Genomic DNA, 21,786 nt, shown 5'->3' on the forward strand with positions numbered 1-21,786 from the left:
ATATAGAACGTATTTAAAACATTTAACACTTAACAGTTTTACGAACAATGATAACTAATAGAAAACTAGTTACTGACATAATACTGACACTAGATAATACTTATTTATATTTATTTATATGAAAAACATACTATATATACTGCTAAACAGTACAGATACACTGCTAAAACAGTGCAGACCGGATTTGTGTACCCAAACCCGTCTTGACCGGCACAGACTATGTGCACGTTAAATGCCTCCCCGGTAATGGTACTCACCGGGTAGCTCGGAACGGAAGGCCTCGGAACGGAACTGAAACTGGACTGGACCGGACTGGACTCGGAACTTCGGAACCTGGCGGGTCTCTGTATACCTCGGATCTTGCTCTCTCAGCTAGGCTCTGGTCGGGATACTTCGCACTTCTCACCGCCTCGTCTGGGTGTTGATCGCAGCCTCAGTCGTCCCCGCTTGGCCGGAGGGAGATACAGGAAATCCTGCGGGTACGCGTTTTTGTCCGTTCAGCTGTGGCAGGAGACCGGGCCTGCAACGCACCGCCGGCGCGTGAGATGAGAAAGTGTCCCTATTCGGGCGCCAATTTATGTGGTAAATATTTTGTTACCGGTACTATTTTTTATGCGGTAAAGTCTATTAAGAATAACTCAGTAAAATGAGAGGCAGAATCCGTGGTATTAGAGGTTTAAAAAGGCTTTATTCCTATACAAAGGAACACAATTCGAATTGTTGGCGTTCTATTCCATCACCACGAAAGTTCAGGAAGGAAGGGCATATATTATTGACAGGTAATCATTTTTATAGAAAAGGCATTACAGTAAAACAGATGCAGTAGGCGTATCAACTGATAAGAAAATAAACTATGCATGCGTAACTAGAATAGGCGTAACTAGACAACGTCATCATACATGATGTCATAAGTGGGTGGATCCATAAGAGAATCCTGCAATGTCAGCAGAAATATTTGGCAGAGATGCGTGCGCAGCCGCATGACGTGTAATTGACGTGCAACTAGAGGGAGAAAGGGACTTGACATTTAGCTCTACATGTGGAGACAAAAGTCTGGGGTTATGTCAACCTAATCCCAAATCATATCTAATATCCTATGTTTAAAGAACTGTGTTATCCAAAAAGAGAGGTCTCTTAGGATAGAATCTTATTCTATACTGACTATACTGACTAGTGCGTGTACAAGCGTCTAAGTGTCTACACTAGATGCGAGGGGGTAGGAATATTCCATGGTAACAGGGTTATGAATTACTTGCATGAGGACAGCGAGGCCTGGCCCCTTTGCACGGTAGCTGGAGGAATGTTTACCTAAACTGCTAGACAGGAATGCATCGGATGAGGGGCGGAGGAGATAATCTTGAAGGTGAAATACAGTTTTTTGGCAAGCTACGGGCTGGATCAGGCACCGTTAGCCGCGCAGGGAGTAAGACAAAGTTCATGGTCACAGATGCAGGCTCAGACTGGAGCTTTCAGAGGCAGAAGACAGGAAAAGGCTTGATGACAGAATTCGGGCCTACTCGCCTGAATCTGTAAAAATGTGGAAAGTGAACCACATAAAGTCGGTGGCCTTTCATACTTAGAAAAGGAATATCTGACCCATTCATAGTGGATCTGAAAGAGGACATGTTGACGGTGGACGCACATATATTTGCGTCTTAAAAACTGGAGCAGGAGGGAACATACATGTACGTATAGCATGTACATGGAGCCGTTGGGGTCTACGATAGGGGACATAACTGATCACAAAATTCATATTTCCTCAGAACTGATATCTAGGGTTAAGGTCATCACTTTCAGGGCCCTAGATTCATGGCACCAGTGTCGGTTTCTTGCATGGCGCTGCGTTCCTGGCGCGGAAAGCTATGTACAAGAAATAACGTTAGCGCGCGAGGGCGGTGTCGAAGTACTCCGATGTCATCCCAGCGATCACGACGCCGACGACGGACGCGGAGTCGCAGACGACGCCTACCGACGCGCAAGGGTACTGCTGACGAAAAATCTTTCCGGATCCAGCCTGATGCCTGGGGATATTCTAAGGTAAGGAATCTAACTAACTAATGTTACAGATATATCGTTACCGAAGGTAAGTAACTTGTTAATTGCGAACTAAGGCTGCTTTTCTCCTTAAGGTGGTCTGTGCTTTCCATCTTGCCCAGTCCATCACTCTTCCAATCTTCTACCCTCCACCTCATCTTAAGAAAGAGGACGTACTGTTGCATTGGTTGATTCCTCGGCGGGTGGTTAATTACTACCTGGAAGGCACAAAGGAATTCCGGTCGGCCACTGTGGCGCCAAATATGGTAAGTTGGTACAGAAGAGTACGCCATCTCGGTAAATTACCCTCTGCATCAAGACCTTCTACGCCTTAGCTAAGAAAAAAAAACCCGGAGGTTATCAAGGACCATTCTAACATGGCTAAGTCAACCAGCTATGCAACCACTCTTTGTGTTCCGATTGCAGACCTCTGTAAGGCAGCAGCGTGGCGTCCTTTCACACTTGTGCTAAGCACGTTTGTTTGGATGCACCAACCCTTCTCCTTGGCAGAGTATTGCTGTGAGATCTGTTCTATAGATGAGGAATCTCTAGGTAGAAGTATGCATCGGAAGAAAAAGTAACTTAGCTACAGTAGCTATCTTTCTGGTGAATGCTCTACATACCTGCAGATTCCTCAATGACCCACCTTCCACCACGCTGGAGCAGGTGTTTTATGGCCTCGGTGGCGTCACTTGACTCTACTTCAGGCGCCGATTGAATCCGGTGCGCCTACTAGTCACCTTGTTGCTTTGAAGTTTTCCAGAACCAGTCCGACGCCTGGGGATTGTTGTACAGTTGAGGAACATGCAGGTAGATAGATTATCCACCAGAAAGATTGTTACCACAGTTAAGTAACTTTTTCATTTACCACAACTGCTGCATTTAAGTTATGCTTTCTGTGGTAAGCAAATTAAACAATATGAATGTATTTCTTGTAGGCAAGATTACATCCTTCTTGCTAGTCCTGCTTTTGATGTATTAAATATCTGCTGTCTGTCACATGACCCTTAATTTATAATTGTAACCTAGCACTACAAAAAATTTCCAGTTCATTTTGGTTACTCAGCAGAATCTTGGGCTGGGGAAAACTAACGTTTCAGCTGCTGTGCTTTTCTCATGCAAATACTTAGACAAATGAGGGCTTTACTTAAGGTTACACCAATAAAATACTTAGCTTTACGTAAGCTCTGCATTAAAATAACTATGGATTTTGTTGTTGCAGGTGTTTCAGTGAGCTCAAGTAACTCAGGAGTGCCTGATATCAGTGGCTCGGTCTACAACAAGACTCAGGTATGCTGCAAAATTAATGGCACAGTATTCTGTGTCAGAGTATTGATTTGTCCCAGAAAGTGTAAACCTGCGACAAATGTGTATTTTCCTTATGTATATTCATTCTCTGAGATTCCTATATTGACCCCTTCCGAGACTCCAGTCTAAATATGGAAATATTTTCTCGGCCATTGTGTAGGAAAGTAGGATTTTTCTGGCATTGATACCCCCACTTTTTGCCTAGTGTCAGTGTGTTTTGAGGTAGTTCACTGGGATCCTGCCAACCAGTACCCCAGTGGCAGTGTTGTCTCCTCTCCTCTAAATTCTAGGGTAAGTTCTTAGTACACCCAACAATTGGCATACTGGGGTACTATTATAGGTTCCTAGTGTATGGTACTGAGGTACCCAGGATATTGGTAGAACAGGTGTTTCCCGTCGGCTGCAGCATGTATTATGCTTCCAATGGGATCCCATGCAAACTGTCTGCAGAGCTGCCATTGCAATCTGTGTGAAATAGCGCTTGCACCTTTCACTTTGGATATAAGGTTCCCCTTATAGCCTGGTCACTGCACTTTTACGCTGTAAGTCACCCCGAAGGTAGGACCTTCAGTCCAAGGGCAGAATGCACGCTTCTAAGTGTGTGGGTAGCACTGAATCAGCAGAGGTACCCCTACAAAACCCGTACTCCATTTTCTGGGCTTTGTAAGTGCGGGGCAGCCATTATAAGGCATGTAGTGGACACTGGCAAGGAGAGATATCCATCTACATAATGGCTACCACGAACCTGGTCATGTTTGGTATCAAACATGTCAGAATCCTGCTACTACACCGATTCCAGTGTTAATTGCATGATACCATGTACTGAGGGGGCTGCTTAAGAGGGCCCCCCATACCTACCTGTGTAATCTTACAGGGTCTGCCTGCCATCTCGCGCTGCTGACGACCCTAGACAGTGTTCTTCCCCCTGCTGATGAGCTTAACTTTTGCAGGGGAAGCTGAACAAACGATTTCCTGCAAAGGAGAGTTGTGACCACCTTGGTTCCTGCTCACGCGCAAAACTACACAAAGGACAGGGGAGTGCCCACCCCCTTGTCCAGCTCCTCCCTAGGGAAGTGCCCAAAGCTCCTCCAGCTGGCCACTTGATTCTGCCATGTTGAATCTTGGCCCCTGGAAGCATCTGACTGTCGAGGACAGCTGAGTAGTGCTCTTGACCCCCTCTGATAGGTGGGTCACCAGCAAAGAGGTCCTTACCCTTTTTAGGGTTACTTAAGAGCTCCCCTGAGAGTGGGTCCAGATTCGTCCTAACAACAACTTCAAGATCCGACTGCCTGTCCTCTGAAGGCTGTCCAGTGACTCTTCTGCTGGTGGACACTGGAACTCTGCCGTTCTTCGAGCCAGTACCAAAGAGAAGACTGCTCCAGGTCAGTAGATTCCTGCTGCATCTTTATCCCTGTGCTTCTTCAAGTTCTGCAACTCTGTGGCCGTGCATCCTCAGTCACCAAGGACTCAGCCTACATCCCAGCCAGAAGGAATCTCCCTTGATGTGAAGGAGTCATTTCCCTGCACACGCAGGCACCTCTGCGACGACTACCTGTTTTCTCACCCTGTTGTCCCACGGACATCGCCTGGCACTACAATGCAGGTGGTGGTTTGTTGGTTCTCCAGCAACCTGACTAGTCTTTTCTGTTAAGCCCACTGATGTGAACTGCCTCCCTGTGCATTTGCGGTTGTCAAGACTTGTTGGCTCTCTTCACGAAAGATCTTCAAGCTCCCAAGAAGCCTCAGCCTCCAGCATTGTACAGCTCCAAGAACGACGTCTTGCCTGCATCCTCTGCATCGTGGGCCTCCATCTCTTGTGTGCTTCTGAGGCTTCCCTGCGACTCTCTGTGCCTGCTTCCAGAGGTGCCTTGGGGGGCTCCATCGATTCCTGCTGGCTGTCGTGCATGATGAGGGCTGGCCCTGACTTACCCTTGCTGGGTTAGTCCCACAGACCTTGCTGGTCTGCAACACAGCATCTTCATCAACAATCTGTGTGAGTTTGCCAAGGCTTGTTGGTGGTCCTGCCAGCTCCTGACCTTCCTGCACTCATTGACACCGCTCCACAGCTCGTGGAAGGCTCCTGTGCTCCTGCATTGTCATCTGAGCTCCACAGCTGCTGCTTCAACTTCACCGTGCTACAGCAAGAACCAAAGACAAGAGCTAGTATTGTGCCACTGTGCCTCCTGCTCACCTCTGGGTGGTTTGGACTCTGTCCCCTCTGCTTTCAGGTTCTTCTCGTCGGGATTCCACATCCTGGTTCCACCGGCCTGCCCCACAAGACTCAGTAGTTGCTGGTCTTCCACGAACTTCCATTGACATCTGTGGGCAGTTCCGACACCACTTCATCCCTATGCACCTTTGCTCCCTGGTGTAAGTATCCTGATTCCTGGGGTATCCACATGTGAGGTAGCTCTCCAACCTTCCTTGATCCAAGTGGTTCCTTCGAGGTCCTTTGGGAAGAGTCCTAGAACTGTAAAAATCCAACCACAACTTAAGCCTTGGGGTCCCTGGCTACTCACCTTGGGTGGTTCTGTGGTTTCCCTGGGGTCCCCAATCCTTGGGTACTAGTCCTGTTTTGGTACTTAACTCACTTTCCACTGTTTTTAGTATATAGTTCGGTCCCCCGGGTGGGCCCCTTTGTGTTTTCTTATGCTACGTACCTATTTCTAAAGTATTTTTGTGTGTTTATTTGATATCTCCAGGTAGGAGATATACCAAGTTAGTGTCTAGTGTGTGCTAATAAATGCAAAGTATTTTATACTCACCTGGTGTGGTTCTTTCTTTTGTGAAAGGCTTACTGACTGACTGTATAGCTGAATGCACCTGCTTTACATCCTTCTGAATAAGCCTTAGCTGCTCTCTACAGCTACCACTTGAGAGCTTTTATTTTCAGGGACCTAAACACTACCACTAAGGGTTTCCTGTGCCTCACCACAAGTGGACACTATATACTGAGCCAGCCTCCTATACATTGTACATCACTAACATGAGGTTGTGCTGTTTCAGTCCATGCTGACTTGTGGATGCACCAGAAATGACATGTTGACTGCATATCTGATGGAGACTACTAGCCGCAGATTCCTTAACGTAGAATTATCCCCAAGCGTGAGACTGGACCCGGAAACCTTTCTTTGCCCCAGCATTTCTGCATGCCGGGGGGCGGTACCACGTGACTCCGCCTTGATGTTGTCCGCGGGCGTGATGTCAGTGAGGTCACATAACCCCCACCCCGGCGCACTGACATCAGTTTCCTTCTTTTCCGCGTGCAACGCGGATCCGGATCGTGTCCCTGACCTGTTTTCAGGCCTTCTTTTCACGCTTTGCGTTGTGGGACAGTGTGCGAAGGGCTTTAAGGCGTGCTAGTTTTGCGCGCGTCCGATGTCGGTGACGGACCCTCATCCTATTTGCATGTGGTGTTTGGGCAAGCACCATGATTCCACGGACTGCGATGCTTGTCAGCATCTGAAGCCTAAGTCCCGGCGGGAGCGCCGGATGAAGCTCCTTTCTGTCCGGTTGTCCAGATCGGTGCCGTCTCCCCGTCCGTCCCCCGCGGAAGGGTCCAAGAATCGCCGCTTCGGATTTCGACATCGTCCGTCACCGAGGCCCCTAGGGCGTCGCTCGCCCATCGGTAAGTCTTATAGCTTGTCCCCGAGGCCTGGTCCCCCGCTCTGCGGAGGGCGCGGCTTCTCAGCGGGACATGCAGACTCATTTGTCGCCTTCCTACCTGCCATTTCCCGGTGTCGGGGCGACCAGGGCCCAAATGGAGGCCTATGCTGTGGCTCTGCAGGATTCCTTGGTCCTTCCTCCTCTTTCTGAGACTTCCGCGGATCCCTTGCCACGTGCGGGCCTTCCGCGGAGTCACCGCCGGCCCCGGCCCTGTCGGATCTGACTTCAGGTCTTGGTGCTGTCGGGGTGCGGCCCTACGGGGCTCCCCTCTTCGGCCCACGGCGCCTCTGCCTCGCAGCAAACCCCAGAGGGGGTCCCTGTTGTGTCGCGGGAGGTTACCGGGACTCGCGGCTCGCCCCCGAGTCATCCTCGGTCTTCTGGGCAGGCGGTGGCCTCGCCAGAAGCCGAGCTGACGCCGCTCAGGCGCCAACGGCTGTCGACGGTGCGGGGGCTGGTTAGGGGCACACAGGCAGCTGCTTCGTCGGAGGTCGAGTCGGCGCCGTTCTTTCGCCGACCCAGAGCCGACCCCGCCACATTCTCTTAGGGCACAAGGGGTGAAGGAGGTCGTCTCGGCGTCCCCTCCGGCGCCGGTCGACATCACGCCGTAGCCTATGGCGAACTCCACGGCGCCGTGCCTGCGTCGGGTCGTCGACTCGTCTCCAGACGCCCCCTCCTCTCTGGAGGTTCGTCAACTTTTTGTCTCTTCTTCCCCGGAGAGGGGACGCCGCGTTGTGGCCTTTTCCCCGGCGTCTTCCAGGGAGGGCTCTTCGCCGTCCCTGTGGCTGCAGCCTTCTCCAGAGGCACCTCAGGTCCCCCACTCGTCCGTGAATCTCCCACCATTCCGGGGCTGGCCATTTCTTCCTCCACCTGGGCTCGGGGATGGCCGGCTTAGTTTACAGCCGTCACCCTACAGAGGCGAGTGCAGCCTTTGCCTGGGCCATTTATTTATTTATTTATTTGCTCATTTGTATTGCGCAACGAATCATCCCCAGGGGGATCTCTCGGCGCATGAGAGAGGAACACCAAGAGGTGGAGGGAATATTTAGAATAGCCGGGTCTTGAGCAGCTTTTTCAAAAAAACAGAAATTAGTACAGGCAAGGATGTCATCTGGCAAGGAATTCCACTGGGTGGGAGCCAGATACGAGAAAGCCCGGCCGCCCATCCTAGCCTTCCTGACTCTGCGAACTCAAAGCAAATTTCGATTGCTGGATCTCAGCAGTCATGTAGGATGGTACCGTTCGAGCTTCTTTTTCAGGTAGGCTGGGCCCAACCCATGGAGGGACTTATAAACTAGACATAGCAGTTTGAAGGTGGACCTCTTTTTAAGCCAGTGTAGTTCGCGCAGGAGGGGTAGCGAGGGGGTCCGAGCGGCTTGTTAAGTACAAGACGGGCTGCCGTGTTTTGGACCACCTGTAATTTGGCAGCCAGATCCTCCTTCATACTAACCAACAGTGAATTACCATAATCCAGTCGACTAATCAGAAGTGACTGGATAAGGGTATGTCTGGCCGTAAACGGAATCCATGAAATGATCCTACTGAGCATTCGCATGGTTCCAAAGCAGGCACCTGCCACTGATTTTACCTGCTCATCCATTGCTAAGTTGTTGTCAATTTTTATGCCCAGATTCTTCGCCCAGCCTCTGGGGGCAGGTGCGTCTCCTAGCTCGGATGGCAACCACTCAGGGGTCCACATCTCCTTCGCCTTGCCATATAGGACGATCTCGGTCTTTGAAGAGTTAAGCTGAAGAAAGTTCTTCCTCATCCACTTCGCTATGCTGATCATACAATGGCGAAATTTAAGTCTGGTAACCACAGGACCTTCCTCGATAGGGACTATCACCTGGGTATCATCGGCATAAGATATGGTTTCAAACCCACACTCTCTGATGATTGAGGCCAGGGGGGCCACGTATATGTTGAACAGAGTAGGGCTCAAAACTGAGCCCTGGGGGACCCCTTTATCAATGCTGGTAGTTTGGGAGCTAAATGACCCAAGCTGAACACATTGGGTTCTGTCCACCAAAAAATTCTGGAGCCATTTAAGGGCCCTGCCTCCGACACCAATCTCTCGCAACTTATCCAAAAGGATCCGATGGGAGATGGTGTCGAAGGCAGCGGACAGATCCAACAGCACCAATATCACAGGGCCATTTCCATGGCCGCTGGCATTTTGCGCATGGGCGACCCTGCCACCCCATTCCCTACGGACCATTTGCTTGAGGTTCTCCATCAGAGCTTTGGTGGACGGGAGCTGCTTCTTCCCTTCGAAGCTTCGCTCCATAATTCTCTTCTGGGGACCTGGTGGGGTCCTGCCACGGGGGATCCGGTGCCCCAGTCGCTCCTCCACCGCCACCGTCCTGCTCTGCACGATCCAGTCTGCCTTTCTTTCCACCCTTCTACCCAGGGTCCTCTTCTGCAGACTGCTTTCCCTTCCTTACCTTTGGTGGGGTTTCCTCCGTCACGGGAGGCCCGGTGGTTGGATTCATGGGGGCGTAACATCTTCGCTTCCTCTAGTGCTGCTTTGCTTTGCGCTGTGTTGGCCAGGGCTACTTCCAGTTTGTGGGATTCCGTGGAGTCCCTTCTGTCTTGTGCCTCTCAAGAAGGTGTCTGCGCTGATCTGCAGCGCCATGTGATGGAGGGCAGGGAGTTGGCCGCATTTATTCTTCGTTCGGCCCTGGATGTTTTGGATGCTCTCGGCCGCACAATGACAAGTTCAGTAGCTCTCCGTCGCCATGCTTGGTTGAGGGATAGCGTTTTCCCTGAGAATGTTTGGGACCGTCTGGTTGACCTGCCCTTTGATGGGGTGCTTTTGTTTAACACCCATGCGGATGCCGCCATTCAGCGGCTCCTTGCGTGGCTCCGTCCTCCTCCTCCTCCTCCCCCTCCATAAACTTGGCTTGTCGGTCCTCTGTTGCTTTCTGGGTGGCGTTATCCCGCCCTTTTTACGGGGGTCTGGTGGTTCGATTGGCCCTTCTGCGTATTCTGTGCGGGTTGGCATGCCTTCGGGAGTGGGTGTTCAGCATGCGCTGCATGCTTTAAGACAGAATTTTAATTTAAACTTTTTTGCCAGTTCTGCTGCCAATATTGATGTACGGCTTTGAACTTGTATAATGTAGGTTTTCTCCCGGCTCATATTTATAATGCATTACTTAATATCACAGTCGCTTTACGTTTGGTTTGGCCTTGGCTCTAACTCGGCCTTCTGTTCCTTTTCAACTGGTTGAGCATGATCAGTTAATCATTCCCAGCAACAACAGAAGACTGTTAGTTGTGAAGAGACTTCATTTAAAATTGTTGACAAAGTTTGTGATGCTATTCTTTGTGAGATAATTATTTTTTTATTTAAATAATAATGCTGATTGTTAGTCCTGTCAGTCTTAGGATGGTCTTCCCTCCAACATTTTCACCTTCCTCCATTTTTCTTTTTTGCTCATTTTGTTTTTGTTGGCCATAGGACTCTGTGCACTTTAGCACTACTGACCAGTGCTAAAATGCAGGTGCTCTCTCCTTTAAACACAGTAACATTGACTTACACGCAATTGCCATATTTAATTAAAGTGGTTCTGCGTGTACCCAAGGCCTGTAAGTCAAATACTACAAGTGGTCCTACAGCACTCATTGTGCCACTCACTTAAATAGCCTGTTTAAACTACAGATGTCATGCCGGACATTTCAGCCTGTGTATGCAGTTTTACACTGCCATATCGACCACATAAAATAATCTTTTCGCAGGCCTAAAACTTCCTTTATAGGTTGCCGCCTGCCAGACATTGCAGCTTTCTGGCTATGCGAAAGATATCTTGAGGACTTTCAGAAAGGTTGGCCTGGGAATGCATTGTGGTTTGTAACTCACATTTTCTGTCTTTCCATTTGCTGCCTTTATTTGCTTTAGGCTGTGCAGCTTGCGTTCGTACCGCGACATGTTAAAGCAGTGTTCAGCGTATTCTTCCACAAACTTGTTTTCTTTTCTTTAAATGCTGCCCATTCAGAGACCGACGTCAAAAGTCCAGCTGTGTTTTCGTGGGAGCCTGGTCTTTATTTTGCTTTTGGCTGACTTCAAAGTGAGAGCTTTTATAGGAATGAGGAATGCAGTATACTTTCTCCATGGAGCCTGCTTGTGCTTTTTTTTATTTTTTTTATTTTAGACATAGCCATCTCAAAATGTATCTCGTTCTTCAGCTGCACAAAACAGTTGCAATTTCTCGTGCAAATTTCCTCTTCTTTGGTGCGTCCATTTAATTTATGTAACTGCCTTTTTCGGAACAAAGTATAAAACCACATTTCGGTCTCCGCATCAGCCTAACACAGGGGTCTTCAAACTGTGGGGCGCGACCCCCAGGGGGGCCGTGGAGTGATGCAAAGGGGGTCGCGCCTTCCCAGTCACACTTCTGCCCAGGCCCAAGGGCTTCAGCATCCCCCCACACTTCCCCCCCCCCCCCTCCTCCCTCCTGTGTCTCAGCCCTGGGCTGCTGCAGTGAAACTTGAGATGCTGGGGGCTCAGCTGGGCAGTGTCTGGATTCCTATCTCCGGCACCCCCGTGTTTTTTCACAGGTCTTTAAAGACCATTTGCATTTTAACATGCCTTTGTAAACTGGTTACAGAGGCTTAGGGTTTTTTGCTGGTTCCAGTACCCCCTGGGTCCCCACTGTGCCTATTCCTTACATTTGGATTTTACATTCACTGCCGTAGTGTGAGAATGCATTTCATGGAAAGAAATACAAAGTTGGCTTTCTGGGGGGGCCGTGTGTGAAAGTTTATTGTGCTTTTGAAGCACCTGCTGCAGCGTTTCTTTCCCGGCAATTGCCAGGCCTCACATAAATGTCAAGATCACAAGATAGTAGAGAGGTGTGGTTCACTGGTTAGAGGCGGCAGACCCGTAAGCAGAGAATTGGCCAGGGACCAGGGTTCAATTCCTGACGCGGCAGGGTTGTGGACCAGGGTCAAAACGGACTCGATAATTCTCGCCTCGGTACCTACTCTAACCAGGAACACACTCGGCAACTCTGGGCATTAAGCTTGCCTCATCTCTACAACGGCCCCCCACAGACGCTGGGGATGCCTGGTTTCACCTTGGAGATACCCAGAAAGGGACCATCTCACAGGGATAGCCAGGACGGGTTCCCCAGCGGTCTATAGCGCCGGGACACCTCCTCGTGAGGTAACTGTTCGCGCTTTACAAATATCATTATTATTATTATTATTATAACTCGTGATTAATTATCTTCCTGGAGAGAGATCAGAATTTTGTATAGTTGAGGTTTTGACTTGGGTGAAGTTAGTGCAGAGGGTTAATATGCCTGCTGCAAAGAACGTGTACCAAGTAGATTACAGAGTGCGTATGATGTGAAGAGATCAGCAGGTTACTGCTTTCAAAAGAGACATCCTTTTGTTACTTGCAATTTATAACTTAAACTCCTAATATAGGATAGTGAGCTATTAACTTTCATCCTAGAACAGCATGCACACTACAAAGAGTACATTATTAGACCATTGATTAATGTTGCAAAAAGGGTTAATTTGGCTAGAAATCAATTCTTATAATTAAAGGAAACTCCCAACTATGCTGTTTCTTTTTCGACTCTGAGTTTGTGCTTCTCCACACCAAGCACTCTTGAACTATGCTGCCTACCAGTATGGATGACATGTGACTCCTATACTTTTAGTCCTTTGGCTTATGTAACATTTCCTATACACTGATTTACACACTTATGATTGATTGTCTCTGTGTAATGTGTGTGTGATGCAAAGTGCTCGGACACCCTACACTGGTATGAGTGGCACTATATAACTAATTCAATGCATCTGAGAGTGTGGGGTTATGGAGACTTGGTCACTGTTAAAGGGTGCTAGTGAGAGAATCCGTGGTGGGGTGGTTATTGGGGGGGGCACCAACAAACATTGTCGCACAGGGCACCACCAGCACTAAAGCCGGCCCAGGGAAGTATGCACAGATAAGCGCTGAAAATACCGCTTTAGGTGACTGCTTTTTTTTGTACCGACTGGGCCATCAAAATAATCTGCTGGTAACCCTAACCATAGGACTGGAAGTTTGTTGCAGGTTCAGCACATTATTTATTTCCTTCACCCTCGATCCCCGATTAATGCCGCAATTGTTTAACTTAGATCTTAAAGTCTACGCCCCGTCAATAACATGCTGAGTTACTTCATGGGTCTGGGAATGCACCCTGCATTCAGACAACTCATTCCTCATTCTCGCCCTTTATTGTCACGCTCACCTTGCACTCACAGTGATCACAATGCACTCACACTGATCACCATGCACTTGCACCATTCACCCTCTCACCTTGCACTCACAGCGATCACTCTGCACTCAAAATGCACTTGCCCTGCTCACACTATACCTCAACCTGCAGTCACACGAGTACACTACTCATCCTGCACTCATGTGACACTTCACTCACCTGTCCCCCTCACTACTCAATATGCAACTCACTCAAACAAGCCCATCAGTAATCATACATTCATTCATCCCATTCTGAACTTGCATCCGCACCCAAAATGAGAGAGGCCAGCAAGGGAGTGAGAGAATTTGATTGAAGAGGTCAGGGATGAGGAGAAATGTGAATTGCCGAAGAGAAGTGTGGACACGCAAGAAGTGAGTGTGATCCAAAGGTGAGGGCTTCTGTTAGAACAAAGGGGAGATGTGAAAGAGGAATGGGGGGACTGGAGAGGTGTTCGATACAAATAGACAAAAATTTGAATGAAGAGACGAGGTGAATGAGAAGTGCTGAGGGGCACGGGAGGTGACAGGGCCAGAGAGACCATGAGATAAATGTGAGAGACTGTTAGAGATGAGGGCAGTGAAAGGACAGAATGGCAAGAGGTGATTAAAGGTGAAGTGAGAGGTTGAATGGGGAGAGTTCAGAAGTTGTAAAAAGGGGTGAAAGAAAATGACCTGCAAAGTGAGAGAGGGATCCGGGGTTAGGAGAGGAGAGAGGGATGGAAGGGAGGGGGTGAGAGGAAAGCTGCATGGGTAAAAGGCTTAACTCTACACAAAACCGCCAGGGTTTTAAGGGACCCCTGCTTCTTCCGGTCAGGGCCAGGTGAGCTTCTAATGTGGCAGCACGTATTGCTGCAGAGTGGAAGGCCCTTCACAAAGGTTGACTTGAAATCTTTCTGATGATAATTGCTGTATTTTGGTTATAAATGGGTACTGATTGGGTGAAATCTTTCCTCAGCGTTACTGTGTGTAACAAATATCAAAATAATGAAGCAATGCTATCCCAAAATACGCGGCATCACATAACCTCATTTACATTTTCATCCCACGCAATTTAGTAAACAGGTTTAGACATTTTTGTCAGGAGGGGGTCCTTACGCCTCAAAATGTTGACAGGGGGGTCTCGGCATCCAAAAGTTTGAAGACCTCTGGCCTAACATATGGTGATCTCGGGCAGTTTAATGTCAACCACAGGATAAGATCTTTTCACAGGAAAGAGCCAGCCACATTGTAACACAATTTAGCAATGCTTGGTTTTCACTTTGATGTGTAAAGCGTATGCTTTATTTATGACATCTGTGGCAAATATGAAATCTTTTGGGTTTATGTTTCGCTACACTATAATTAGGTATTCCGTCTGCATATGTGCCTTTTTCGGAACACACATTACTTGATATAAACTATTTCCTCATTTGTCCTTGCAGGCACTAGGGTTATGATTTCAGTGGTGTAGCAGGTGCAGTGGCACAGGTGCCAAAATGTCTAGGAAACCCACTGAACACCGATTATTGCTATATTTTACTTCCAAACAAGCAGTCAAGTGCAGTTACCTTGCAGGCACTAGGGTCATGGTTTGAATGGTGCAGCAAGTACAGTGGCACCGGCCAAAAGGTCTAAGAAACCTACTGAGCACCAATTATTGCTTTCTTTTACTACTAATCCAGTAGTCCCAAGTGCAGTTATCTTGCAGACACTAGGGCCATGATTTGAATGGTGCGGAAGGTGCAATGCAAAGATTTAGGAAACCCACTGAACACCAATTATTTCTATATTGTACTAGTAAACAGTCAGGAGTGCTTTTTGGTTCTTTTGTAACCATTGAACCCAAAGTAACATGTAGCCTAAAGCATCACTGTAATACAAGCTGTAACCTATTGGACTTTTCTGTCTACCTACAACTTATGTTACATTCAGAGCCTTTGTGTCACATTTTCACAGTTTTTGTATGGCATAAAATACTTCTGAATCTAGGTATTCACCTTGGCATGGCATTCTCTATTCTATAACATTATCAATTCAGCTGTGGTAAACACTGTATAAATAATTATAACTTACCATATGGCATTCCATACCAAGCATTGGCATGGTCAATAGGTCTCGCCTATGCAAGATCTGTTGGCTTTGTAAATGTCTTTTTAGCCACATTATGGTGGTGTTTGTGTCAAGATCTTGTCACCTGGCTCTTCACGCCACAGGGATGACCAGCAGCGCCAAATCTGGACTTCGAGCTCTGCACTTCGTGCTACAGCATCGACAGCAAGCAGTGACTGCCAGCGCGTATCTCCAGCAATTACTGTCTGCGGCACCATAAAGAATCTTCGCAATACAGCAACAACAGTCTGCAACTCCTAGCCTGCTCTGTGCGCAGCGACGACTGCCATCCACAACATTCTTCCTACTTCTTGCGGCCCTCTCCACCACAAATGGAACTCTTTGTACTTGACTATTGAAAGTAACACATTCAGGAGGACTAACACTTCCCCCCGTATCTGGCTGTGCTCCATCGCAGTCAGCCTGCACTTGTGAGTTTCAGCCGGTCTCGCACGACCAGATAACTGTGAATGGTTCTTTGTGCTTTTAAGCACTATACGTACCTTAATATCTTTGGCAATATATATCTTTGGTTCTACTAATTGTGTTTTTGTAGTTTTGATCTCAATTTCTAAAATGTTGCTCTATTTTAAATGCTTTACACATTACCTCTAAGTTCAGCCTGACTGCTTTTGCGCCAGGGTACCAAAGGGTTAATCATAGGTTAAGTTCAGATTGCATGTGACTTTACCCTGGCAGGAATTATGGTTGCTGCTTGAGTAGAGTTTTACCCCCTTCAACCAGTAATCCAATTTCCTACAGACTGAGCAGCATTCACTACTATTCTTAAGTCCCTCCACTGGTTTTCAGTCAGAGAACACATCTTTTTCAGGGTGTCCTGTCTTGTCCACAAAGCCCTTCTATGAAACTCTCCTCAGTATTTAAAGGACAGTCTGTCATTACTGTCCTTGACACATTTTCAGATCTTGTAAATAGGCTGTGTTAGTCAATCCTAGGATTCGTACCTTTAGATATTGTCGCAGGGCATTTTCTTACATGGCTCCGAGGGCTTCGAATCATCTTCTTGTACATATAAGCTACTGTTGGGATTTTACTCCGTTTAAGAGACTTTTAAAAACCTGGCTATTTTAGTGATTGTATGTTGAACCTGAACAGGCTGAGCACCGAAATACACCTTTGAATGTGATTTGTTGCACTGTGTAAATAGATATAACAATACATAATATACATTAAGTTAGCCCCATTCTTTCACTCTCAAAATGAATTTCGTCCCGAAGTGGGGGAAATCTACATTAAGCATGTTAAAAAATAAATACATTTCTGTAGTTTTCTTGGCCTATTGTGTGTACTTGAACTACTTTGCAGACAGCCCAGGCGATAGTAGCATGGCATAGTGATATACACACATTTCACTGTTCTGAATTAATCATTGCAAGAGCAGGGAAGCTAGAAAGCTAGCTAAGATAGCTTCTTAGTTGTATAGTGGGAAGCTATCTGAATATATTTACATTGTGCATCTGTCACCAACCAACCGCCTATGCGACAAACTTTCCAGGCTCCTTGTTATGTGAACTTGTAGTTGATTTAGTATGTACACTTAAATGAGATCAAATGCATGGTTTGTTTCCATCTAGTCTCTTGATGGGCATGCTATAACTGTATGAAAATATTACGTTTTGACATGCACAATGAATCACTGTAAATTTTTACCGGTTCCCACTTATTTCTTGATTAGACATTCGACAAGCAGGGATTTCATGCTGGCACACCACCTCCTTTCAGCCTTCCTTCTGCCCTTGGATCAACCGGTCCTTTGAATCCTGGTGCTGCTGCGGGCTATGCTCCAGCTCCTTTCCTTCATATCCTGCCACCACATCAACAGGCTCACTCACAAATGCTGCATCATCACCTACAGCAGGATGGACAGGTGAGAATAAAAGGTTTTTGGGTCACCCTTTAAAACACTGCTTTAGAAGTGATTTAATTTGGTTAGACAAATATGTTCTCTGTCAAAATCTAAAAGTGCTTTGAATGACCTGGAAAGATTTTATTCTGTGATTGACAAGATGTATCGTTATCCCACAAATTTGAATTTCATTTTCCCCAATGTTAAAACCTCATAATTTGGTGTTATTTTTAGTTGCCATATTGGAAACAAAATTGGAGACATGACTAGCTATCTTGTGATGCTTCTATGAAGGTTACTCACCATTGTCGTCTTTGCATGCGTTAGAATGTTTTAATATATTTTGAATCTGATAGAGACTTCTAGCTGCAGATTCCTTACCTTTGAATTCCACAGTCGTCAGGCTGGATCCGGAACTTTTGTGTGAGCAGTACCCCTGCGCGCTGATGGGTGGCTCCTTTCGGCTCCGCGTGACGTCCTCGGCATTATTAATGTCGGTTAGGACAAGGCACTCACCTATTTAGGCGCCACCCTGGCTCATGGACGTCTTTTCTTTTTGTGCCAGTTAAGTGCTGAGCCGGAGAAGAGCCACCCCTCTGACTCTTTTTTGTCAGGCTTTTTTCAGCGCTTTGAGAGATTTTTTTCATTGCGCTAGGACGGTAACTGATCCCCATCTTATCTCTTTGTGGTGCCTCGAGCGCAACCACGACAGTCGTTCTTGGATTGCCTGGCCATGGTTCCGAAGGCCTTACAGGAGTGATCTTTGAAGCTCCTTGTGGCCCGGTAGTCAACAGTAGAGTGTGACTCCTTGGAGATCCTGTTCGAGGAAGAGGAGGTCACAGGACTTCTCCAGGAGCGTTAGTCCTCTTCTTCTCACTCGAGGTCCTCTGAACACTCTGGGAAGAGGCACAAAAAGTAGTAGTCCAAACTGACTTCTACTTCACCTCGTCCGTAGTCCGTTGAAGAGAAAGGTAAACAGCGTCGATGCTCTAGGCACAGTGTTGTGGAACCATAGCCAGGTTCGACTTCGTGCCTTCTCCTATTTCCCGGAGCTGGAGCGTCCCCAACTCAAATTCAGGAATTTTACGAGACCATGCACCCCATATTTGAGCAGGCCGACCCCTACGGTACGCCTTCTGGCCACACAGGGTCGAAGAAGGCCTCACTAGGTTCTCATGGATCCAGATCCGGGTCGACGCCGGTCATGCCAACGCGATCTTCCCCGACATCGGTCCCGAAGTCGATGACTCCGGTGACGACAGCCTCATCCTGATACCTGACAACTCTGATCGACGTCTCTCGACTGAGGTGCCAGTAGAGCCCAGAAGTTCTACTTTGTTGCCTATGCATTTTGAGGAAGTTTCAGGCATGGGTTAGGATTTGAAGGGGTCTATGAACGGTTTAGAAAAACAGTTGGACATTCTGGTGGAACAGTTGGACTGGTATGAGGATCTTGGGGAAGCCAGTGGACTGGGCACATCTCTATCTACTTATGCCATGGTGGTGAGGAAAGCAGCAGAGATCCTTGTGCCTGGAGCTGTCCTCTGTGCAGGTCAGAACTAATTTATTGAACGAGGTGCTTCAGCCTGGGGCATCCACATTTGAACCCCTATTGCCTTTTAATGTTTAATGAAGTACTAACAGATGTCCAGGGAAGTGGTCCAAGCCTAGCACAGGGGCTCCTGTGAGCAGGACAATTGCTTTCTGCCGTTGCCCTGCAACGGGCAATCCAAGGTTCCTCAGCCAACACCCCACCCCTGAGAGCTTAGTGGTTCAGGCTTCAACGTCCAGTTGTGCATTCCCTTCTGCTTCTCTGAACAGGGAATTCAAGAGGCTGAGCACACTTGGGAAGATGTTTTCTTGTACCAGCCTGGCATTGCGGTTGGTGAATACCAAATGCTTATTGGCCCGTTTCTCGCACACCATTTGGGAAACTGTTGCGCAAGTGCTCAGACAGCTCCTGGAGAAAGCCAGGGCTATGCTCTCCCAGGCAGTAAAGGATGGGAGAGATGCAGCAAAATTCACAATCCGGTGTGGCTTAGACACAACTGACTCACTGGGCAGATCAGTTTTGTTGACGGTGGCATTGCAGCGCCACAATTAGCTGAGAACATCTGGCTTCTGTGGTGATGCCCAGTCTAATGTCATGGACATCCCCTTTGACAGGATTCCTCTTTTTGTAGAGAAAGCGGTCTCTGCCTTGGAGTGTTTCAAGGAATCTCGTGCTACAGCCAGATCCTTGGGCCTCTCGGGTACACCTTATGGCCATCCTAACTTTTTCACTGTTGTGGCAATGGCAGGGGTTTTCAACCGCGTCCGTCATATCCCAGCCTATGTCCTGCACAGACTCCCGAAGTTGTATGAGGATGTGGATCATTCAGACCTCTGAATGGTAGCCAGAACTAATCTTCCACCCAGCCCCAACACCTGCAGCCTCCAGGCATTCCTATTTGGGTTCTGCAAGGCCATGTTACTCCAGTCGAAGGAAGAATTCAACACCATCTCCTGCACTGGAGGGCCTTAACATTGGACAAATGGGTCTTGCAGATTTTTCATGCAGGCTATTCTCTTCCCTTTATTGCTTTTCCTCCTCCTTTTCTGGCAACTGAAAAACAGCTGGAGGAGGATCATCTAGCGTTACTCTGAGAGGAAGTTACACCTCTCCTGGCCAAGGAACCTATAGAAAACGTTCAGATTTTAAAAGTAGGCAGTGGTTGCTACTCCTGCTACTTTCTGATTCTTAAAAAGAACAAAGGGTTGCGGACCATTTTGGACCTTTGGACCGTCAGTCTATTCCTCAAGAAGGAGAAATTCAAGATGCTCACGTTGATTCGGGTCTTGTCTGCCCTAGCAAAACCAAAGGAAATGATGGACGGAGTGTTGAACATTGCAAGCACTCACCCCCAGTCAACTAATCTGGGTTTAATCCATCACCGTTCTTTAGCCCACTCTGCCACCCCAGTTCAGACATGGCCATATGCAAATCAGTCTGACCCTGTGCCTCATGGGAACAGTCCAGGAAGCTTGTTTCCGGTCCAGGGAAGGCATGGCTTGGCAGTTCGGCTGGACTGTTCCCATGAGGCACAGGGTCAGACTGATTTGCATATGGCTATGTCTGAACTGGGGTGGCAGAGTGGGCTAAAGAACGGTGATGGATCAAACCCAGATCTGTTGACTGGGTGTGAGTGTTTGATTGGTTCTGATGCTCTGTCCATCACCACCCCCTTTTGTACCGCTTTGTTCGCCATAAGTTGGCAGGGTATGCTCAGATGTGAGTCCCTTGCTCACTTTGCCACTGGATTCAAGCAAGCCTGGCTGAAGACGGCTGAAATGCCAGAAACCGGTCCTAGGAAGCTTGTTTCCGGTCCAGGGAAGGCATGGCTTGGCAGTTCGGGCTGGACTGTTCCCATGAGGCACAGGGTCAGACTGATTTGCATATGGCTATGTCTGAACTGGGGTGGCAGAGAGGGCTAGAGAACGGTGATGGATCAAACACAGATCTGTTGACTGGGTGTGAGTGTTTGATTGGTTCTGATGCTCTGTCCATCACCACCCCCTTTTGTACCGCCTTGTCTGCCCTAGACCAAGGAGACGGCTGGTAGCGTTTAACTTGCACGATGCGTATTTTCCATCATAATCCTGCCTACCTACAAGCGTTACCTGTGGTTCAAGATAGACCACAAGCACTTTTAATTCACCGTGCTTGACAACTGGCTGGTGAAGGCGTCTTCGCCCCAGGCTGTAATTTCCCACCTCCAGACAATGACGAATCTCCTGCATTTGCTTGGTTTCTCTATAAATGTGCCAAAGTAACACCTCACTCCTTCATCAGAGCTGTTCTGGGCACAGTGCAGTTTCGGGGTTATTCTCCCGAGCAGCAAGACCAGGATATTCAGGCTATAATATCAATGTTTCTTCCTCTATCCTGGATTTCAGTGAGAATGACTATGAGGCTGCTGGGACTCAAGGCTTCCTGCACCCTGTTGGTAAATCGCGCCAGATGGAGTATGCGGGCTCTGCAGTGGGGCCTGAAGTTCCAAAGGGTGCAGCATCAGGTGAATCTCTTTGATGTGGTCAAGATCTCAGTGAGAACTGCAAAGGACCTGCATTGGTGGTTGACTAACTGCAATTGGGTCAGTGGCAGACCCCTTACCCTTCCCCAACCAGATCTTAAATTAGTGACAGATGCGTCACTCCTGGGATGGGTCGGCCACCTGGGAGAGAGGGGGATCAGGGCACACTGGTCTCAGGCAGAGTCGGGAATCCACATCAACTTGTTGGAGCTTTGGGCAATCCAGGTAGCATTGCAAGCATTTCTTCCCTCTGTTAAGGGAGAGCTAGTGGAGGTGTTCACTGACAACACCACCGTCATGTGGTAGAGCAACAAACAAGGCGGGGTGGGTTTATAGAACTCAGTGTCTCTGGACATGGGTGTAACAGCAGGGATATAACCCTGGTGGTTCAACACCTAGCAGGTTCTCTGAACGCCAGGCCAGACAAACTCAGCCGTCAATGCCTAGCAGATCTCGAATGGCATTTCCAGTAGTAGGTTGTAGCACAAACGTAAACTGGTTTC

At 48.0% G+C, this 21,786-nt stretch overlaps 1 protein-coding gene across 6 annotated transcripts in view; it reads left to right on the forward strand.

The window, feature by feature from the left end:
- UBAP2 (ubiquitin associated protein 2) overlaps positions 1–21,786 on the forward strand; it is a 1,669,217-nt gene that overhangs the window by 1,568,517 nt on the left and 78,914 nt on the right. For all 6 annotated transcript variants that reach the window (XM_085628825.1, XM_085628795.1, XM_085628777.1 and 3 more), the window contains exons 26-27: positions 3,257–3,324; positions 17,040–17,231. In XM_085628825.1, coding sequence (XP_085484951.1) covers positions 3,257–3,324; positions 17,040–17,231 — 260 coding nt within the window. The remainder of the gene's footprint in view (positions 1–3,256; positions 3,325–17,039; positions 17,232–21,786) is intronic.

This window comes from Triturus cristatus, chromosome 2_1 (genome assembly GCF_964204655.1).
Source record: "Triturus cristatus chromosome 2_1, aTriCri1.1, whole genome shotgun sequence".
Taxonomy (NCBI): Eukaryota; Metazoa; Chordata; class Amphibia; order Caudata; family Salamandridae; genus Triturus; species Triturus cristatus.